This window comes from Danio aesculapii, chromosome 12 (genome assembly GCF_903798145.1).
Source record: "Danio aesculapii chromosome 12, fDanAes4.1, whole genome shotgun sequence".
Lineage (NCBI taxonomy): Eukaryota > Metazoa > Chordata > Actinopteri > Cypriniformes > Danionidae > Danio > Danio aesculapii.
Genome location: NC_079446.1, coordinates 4,844,474 through 4,851,973, shown reverse-complemented (window position 1 = coordinate 4,851,973; position 7,500 = coordinate 4,844,474). Strand labels below are relative to the sequence as shown.

General features: G+C 36.5%; 1 protein-coding gene across 1 annotated transcript in view; it reads right to left on the bottom strand.

The window, feature by feature from the left end:
- LOC130238869 (integrin alpha-X-like) overlaps window positions 1-7,500 on the bottom strand; it is a 35,372-nt gene that overhangs the window by 2,809 nt on the left and 25,063 nt on the right. The window contains exons 20-28 of the mRNA XM_056469987.1: window positions 7,254-7,395; window positions 6,890-6,988; window positions 6,741-6,820; window positions 5,738-5,824; window positions 3,663-3,741; window positions 3,445-3,540; window positions 2,595-2,675; window positions 2,177-2,287; window positions 596-709 (exon numbers count right to left, since the gene is read on the bottom strand). Of these exons, the coding sequence (XP_056325962.1) occupies window positions 596-709; window positions 2,177-2,287; window positions 2,595-2,675; window positions 3,445-3,540; window positions 3,663-3,741; window positions 5,738-5,824; window positions 6,741-6,820; window positions 6,890-6,988; window positions 7,254-7,395 (889 nt within the window). The remainder of the gene's footprint in view (window positions 1-595; window positions 710-2,176; window positions 2,288-2,594; window positions 2,676-3,444; window positions 3,541-3,662; window positions 3,742-5,737; window positions 5,825-6,740; window positions 6,821-6,889; window positions 6,989-7,253; window positions 7,396-7,500) is intronic.

The following is a 7,500-nucleotide window of genomic DNA, read 5'->3' as shown; positions in this document are numbered from 1 at the left end:
GTCGCTGGTTTGAGCCTCGGCTGGGTCAGTTGGCATTTCTGTTGTTTACATGTTCTCCCCTTGTTCGCGTGGGTTCCTCCGGGTGCTCCAGTTTCCCCAACAGTCCAAAGACATGTGGTATAGGTGAATTGGGTATGCTAAGTGTGAATGAGTGTGTATGGATGTTTCCCAGTGATGGGTTGCAACTGGAACGGCTTCCGCTGCATAAAACATATGCTGGATAAGTTGGCGGTTCATTCCGCTGTGGCGACCCCAGCTTAATAAAGGGACTAACCTGAAAAGTAAATAAATGGATGAATGTTTTACACAGCAGATGCCCTGCTTGAAGACACTGCTTGCTTTCTGTGCTCCAGCTTAAACAGCAACTGCTATTATGGTAGCAGCATGAGTTTTGGGGTGAACTATCCGTTTAAATGTAACATCTGAAAGGGAAACTCCTACAAAAGTTCCTGCAAAAAGGAACTGTTCTCACTTTTCATTGCAAGTGTTTTGTAAATCCTACATTTAAAGCACATATCATAACCATGCACTTGTTAGGGTCAATAAAAGTTTTTGCATAGTGTTATTTGATTCATTTGTGAAGAAAATACATTACTTGGACAGACGGAGCAGTGTGTTGAGAATCAGAGGAAAAGAAAACATATTTGCTCTTGTCAAAATCCAGAGACGCTGAACTGACCAACTGGAAAACAGCAGCTCTGAGGCCGGTCTAAAAGACACAGGTAAAAACAAGAGATGAAGTTGTGAACACACTGTTAAAATATCTGTTATTTAACAGTTTCCATATTTTGTGATTCCCCTACTGAAAAAAACAGCTTAAACCAGCCTAGGCTGGTTGGCTGGTTTTAGCTGGTCGACCAGCCTGGTTTTAGAGGGGTTTTGGCCATTTCCAGCCTGGTCTAAGCTGGTCATGCTGGAAAATGACCAGCTAAAACCAGCTTGACCAGCCTAGCCAGGCTGGGAGCCCAGCCAAAACCAGTTGTGTCCAGCTTAAACCAGGCTGGTCAAGCTGGTTTTAGCTGGTCATTTTCCAGCCTGACCAGCTAAGACCAGGCTGGAAATGGCTGGAAACCAGCCTGGAAATGGGCAAAACCCCTCTAAAACCAGGCTGGTCGACCAGCTTAAACCAGCCAACCAGCCCAGGCTGGTTTAAGCTGGATTTTTCAGCAGGGTCACAAGTGTTTTCAGTTTATTTACGGTTGTGAATTGCATTATGGGATGTTGATCTCTGCTCTGTCAAGTTTTAAAGTTTCAAGAGTTCACACTTAGCTCATGTCCTGAGCTCAAGGGATCCTCGGGCTTAGGGCTTCCTCCCTTTCGCAGGGCTAGGGGAGATTGAGCTCAGGTCGATCTCAAAACTCCCCCGCTGCTGATGCTAAGGTGAACCTCCTGAGTGCAAGACATTTAAGAAAAGACTTATTTTGTCTATAATATAGAACATTTTGGACGGTGGGAGGAAACCGGGGTAAACCCACGCAGACACAGGGAGAACGTGCGGACCCCACACAGAAATACCAGATGGCCCAGCGAGGACCCAGAGCCATTGGTATTCTTGCTGTGAGGCAACAATGCTAGTCACTGAGCTGCCCATTCTGGATAAAGGTGAGTGCAGAGGGGTTTCTTCCAGACAAAAATAATTGTAGAAAGGAAATGAGGATATTTAAAGTGACTTGGGATCCTTTGATTGGAGGATTGTGATTAGCTGATGTGGGCCAGCTGGGTCAATCATTTGTACATGCTCCTCTCGAAATAAGTTTAATATTAAACTTCACTAAAAACTCAACTCTGCAGATTAACAAAGTGACTTTTATTGACATTTTAGTATTTTGAATTAATATAATGTATACGAAAATATAATATATAGAGAAATAAATTAGAAAATAAGCTTATTACAAGGTTTTTGTAGCGTAATAGCGTAATATACAACACAAACCTAGACAATATAGCACTTTAAACTATTGCAAATGTCAATAAAAGTCACTTTTCCTAACTTTCTAAGGGTTAAAGACATTGGAAGAAAGATCAAGGTCCCATAATGCAATTCAAAAGCAGAAATAAATTAGGATAAATAAAAACATGAATCACAAAATTTGTAAAGCTGAAATTTACGGATATTTTTTACAGCATATGTACAGTCTGTTCTGTGCTGTACATCTTCATTTAAAAAGTCAGATACCTGCTCAATCCATGCAGAGCTCACATTGGCAGTTATATTATAGAGCTTTCTTTCATTCTTCATGAGATTGACGTCGCAGATGAACACGGCACACACCGCCACACTGCAATTCTGACACACATACACATAATCAAATTCACTGAAAAATCATTCATTGGATTTACTCTGGGTTTTTTTTTAAGTTAAATGGTTGCAAACAATTTATATGGTCTGAATTAAAAGAACAACTTAATTCATTTGTTTAAATTCATCCTATTTAAATTGTTTGCAACCACTTATCTTAAGAGAAAGGAGTAAATCCAATGAATAATTTATTTTTCAGTGTATACAGAGAAAAGGAGACAGAAATAAGATTATGAGACATTAGATTTTATGAAATGGTTCATGTCAGATCAGGGAACGAAAGTAAAACACTCACCAACAAACGATCCTTTTTAATCACTTCCACAAACCGGGATCCGACTGGCCCTTCATCCTCCTGTTTCACACAATCTGGAATCTAAACAACACAAACTCTGCTGTCTGCACTGCAACAAGATACTTTTCTTAGACTTTTTTTGTCTTGTTTCTAGTCCAAATATCTAAAAATTCTTAAACCAATAAGCAATTTCTATCTAGACAAGCAAGAATATTGACTTGTTTTACGAAATAACAAGTTAAAATGAAGTGAGTTTTTCCTTAAAACAAGCTAAATAATCAGCCAATGGTGTAAGAAAAAAACAAGATTATATTGCTTATCCCATTAACAGATTATTTTGCTTGTTTTAAAGTAAAACTCACTTCATTTTGACTTGTTATTTCATAAAACAAATACTTTTTTTTCTAGAAAATGCTTCTTGACTTAAGAATTCAATCAGAATATCACTTTATTCTGATGGTTTTTTAACACATTTTGTTGAATTTAAGTTGCATCTATGTCAACCCTAAATCGATTATAAGTAGACTTACTTAGTGTAAGTTGACGTACTTGCGAAGTTTCTTATAGTCAGTTAAATGTCTGTTGAAAGAGCATTATCAGCAGATATTAAGCAGACAGTCTACTAATACTCCAATGAGAAGTAATTGGCATGTGGTTGGAATTTTAGTCAACAATATGCGCAATAGGAACCATCAAAATAAAGTCTTACCATGAATTACTACATATTTGGACTAGAAACTAGACAAAAATTAATTAAGAAAAGCTGTTTTTGTAGAGTGGTTGTTTTTTTGTTTGTTTTTTTTATTTGACAAATGTGAATCCGACTATATAAGTTGACATTTCTTCATACTTGTAAGTTTTCATCAGTCCAGATGAATTTATTTTCCAGCTTCACTGGGACTCTGATGAAAACCTTGAAAGTTAATTCTCTGAAGTCATTTTCCACCTGAAAGAGAAAAGGATGTTGGCCATAAGGCAGATGAAGGAAATGAAGTCTGTAGATTTAGATCAAATACAATGTTTATTTGATTCAAGGATGCGTGATCTATTTATTTGTGAATATCATACCTTTAGTATCTGTGTAACTGTTTTTTCAAGATTGTTTTTCTGTGCAGTGAAGTTAATATGGAGGCTCGAATACTCATGTCTTAATTAAAAAGAGAAAAGAAAGAGAAAATGTGTCAGTATTTGTGTATATAGTATAAACAATCCTGATTAATACACTGTAAAAAAATCTTGCTGCCTTTAATTTTTTTATTTGAATCAAATTAACTTTTCTAGTAATCTCAACTTACATCAGTCAAACTGACTAAGAGTATCAAGTAATATTAAATATTAAGTCAAACTTTGTATAATGTAAATACATACAGTTGAAGTCAGAATTATTAGCCCGCCTGAATTATTAGCCCACGTTTATTTTTTCCCCAATTTCTGTTTAATGGAGACAAGATTTTTTTCAGCACATTTCTAATCATAATAGTTTTAATAACTCATCTCTAATAACGGATTTATTTGATCTTTGCCATGATGACAGTAAATATTATTAGACTAGATATTTTTCCAAGACACTTCTATACAGCTTAAAGTGACATTTAAAGGCTTAACTAGGTTAATTAGGTTAACTAGGCAGGTTAGGGTAATTAGGCAAGTTATTGTATAACGATGGTTTGTTCTGTAGACTATCGAAAAAATATATATAGCTTAAAGGGGCTAATAATATTGACCTTAAAATGGGTTTTAAAAAATTAAAAACTGCTTTTATTCTAGCCGAAATAAATCAAATAAGACTTTCTCCAGAAGAAAAAATATTATCAGACATACTGTGAAAATTTCCTTGCTCTGTTAAACATCATTTGGGAAACGTTTGAAAAGAAAAAAAATTCAAAGGGGGGCTAATAATTCTGACCTCAACTGTAGTTGAAAGCTGATTAACTTATTACATTAAGCTAAAGCAACATAAAACAAATATTTGTTGTCTTGCCTTTTTGTCATTAATTTTTGACTGTGTAGTTAAGAACAATTGGGGTTTTAAAAAATTCTTTTGAAAGAGGTCTCTTTATTTGATAAACAATGTAAAATAGTAATATTATTAAATTTATCGCAAAGATCTCAAAACTGAAAGTACATCTTCACACATGTTATGGATTAGGGTTAGGCTAGGGTTAGTGACCAGTCAGAGCCTACAATAATCCTAACCCTGCATAAAGATGTACTTTCAGGCCAGTCGGAGCCTAACCATAACACAAATACAAAATTTTTGCATTTCTTTGGGGTGAGACAACTATTAACTAATTTCTTTTGCCGTGATGACTGTATAATTGTCATGTGTTTCCCACATCTAGTGTTCTATGTGCTTTTGTCATGAAATGTGATTCCTTTGTTCTGATTTCCCGCCGTTGGTTAGTGTTTATTAGTTCCACCTGTGTCTCACCCCTGTTTGTAATCAGTTTAATCATGTCTTGTGCATTAATAACCCTGAGTTTTGTTAGTTCTTTGTCTGGTGTTGTATTGTCAGCATCTTTGCTATTCCTGAGGTCCTATGGGTTGGTTTCTTGATGTGAGTGTTTGTAAATAAATATGTGTTTTTGAGACTACTGTTCGCCAACAAACCGAGTGGGGGGAAAAAATGAAATGAATGCAAATCTTTAATTTAAAAGCTACATTTATTTAGCTACGTTTTATGAGAAATATAAATTTTGCAAACAAAAATAAAGAACTGCAAAAAAAAAAATTTAAAAATATAATTTGCAATAAAAAAAAAATATTTATTTGGAGATTTGCATTTATTATTTAGTTTAACTTTTTTATTTTTATTCTGCAAGTATATATGGCCCTAGATTACATTATAGTATACATTATTAAATGGGCTAATAATATTGAGCCTTATTTAAAAACCAAAAAGTAAATTTTTAAAAAATGTATTCCATCCAAACCTATAGGAAATACTGTGAAAATGTCCTTGCTCTGTTAATCACTTGGGGAAATATTTGAGAAATTATTTAAATTTCACAGCTCTCTAATAATTTTGCCTTAAACTGTTTATCATTTTACTTAATTTCAAAATTAATACATAATATCAGTCGCCATATCTGTGTGCTAAAGAAAATAGAGAAATGTCTATCATAGGGGACCAGAGCACTAACCTTATTAATGTAATGGAGATGGCATACTTGACTCCAATGCTTTTCCTTCTGAATAATACACTAGTTGGAGAATGTTGGCTGTTCCCACTGTAAGTAATTGAGTTTTCATGCATCAGTTGTTCATATGTGAGCAGCAGCAGCTACATAACCAACATAGGCTCATTCTGAAAACGTACCCCTATATACATTTCTGGAGATTGTGAATTATGTAGCCAGTAGTACGTATGGCTGTATTTTGTTTTTAAAATGAACACTAGGGGGCAGTATGACATCGTTCCTTTTTGAGCTGACGTCCATGTGGATGGCTTTTTTTGTGTTACCAGTTTGTTCAGTGGCTCGCCACATACGTCAGGGGATTTGAGACACAGAAAGGAGTTGACCGTGAAGAACGGTTCCGGAAAGCAGACAAAAACAGAAGACAAGAAAATAAAATGACAGGGTGAGAATGTGGTAAAATCTGAAAATGTGGTAAAAATCAGGCTGCCAGGAGGGCTTTTCTTCTTCTGGATTGCTTTTCAAAACACTGTCGGTTGGGTTTAGGGAAATTGGTGGGCGGGTCAACTGGTGCTTTTTGACCCAGAAGAACAGGCACAAAGGCACTCGGGAAATTTGAGATCTGAAAAGCGTACACAGCGGCCTCTGTTGTATTCGCAAAAAAAAAAAAAAACCTCCAAAAAAAGTAGCTCCTGGGATGTATTCAGGGCCGGCGCGTCCATAGAGGCGACCTTGGCAGTCCGCGACACCTCCCTCACCACCCGCGTCCTCAGTTATATCCGCGACCCAGTCCCCCACCCACCCCCCCTCGGTCCTCACTTTGCAAACGGGTTCACTTTTGGGTTGAGGGCAGCGTGATCGTCCTTTGCCTTGAGCGGCAGTTCAGCTTGCTCCGACCCTAGATGTATTTGACGCTCTTCGGATATGTATATAGGAGTACGTATCCATAAAGAGCCTGGGTTGATAATAGCTTGTGGTTAATCAATGTATTAGTACAAATCTACCATACCTGTTGATGCTAGCATTGAATGTCGCATTTTGATCAAAGGTGCTTTGTTTGTCAATGCTGTAGGTAATATGAAACACAACCTAGAAGTGTATGGCAAGAACATGAGTGCTGATGAAGACAAACACAGAGCGAAGTTTTAGAGTCCTGACCTGAGTGTTGGCCTTGAGGATCGGTTTACTGATGTGGCAGATCGTCTCTCCAGATGAACCTCTCTGTTCTGCATCAAAAGACACACACTCCACCCTGCCCTGCTCCAACAGAAAATCACAGGTAAACATTTGTTCAATAATAGTCCATAGTAAACCTACGGATAAGTGTCATTCCAGTTAGCCAAAACAATCGCTATTGACACTTTTTTAATTGTTTTTAATGACAAATTCAGTTTGTTTCACTGAAAAAAGAGAACAAAATATTAATGACACAATTATAGTGGCCTCATGACAGTCATGTTTATGACAGATTTATGACAAGTTGTATTGTCTTGGGAAGTTTTCATTTTTATTCATGTTTTACCTGTTTTGATGTGATTTTCCTGTATGAAAATCCATAGAGGTAATCGAGGGTGAAGTGTGTGTTGTATGAGTTTTCTCCTCTATTCTCGACAAACACTGTCACATTGATCTCCTGCATTATCCCCACTTCTATATTAGTAGATCTGGATCACAAAAACAACACAAATGCAATAAACTTGCAAGAGAATGCAAAGCTTTTTGCCTGAACTAATTTCTCTGAGGAACACGAGTTGACAGAAATGTAGACA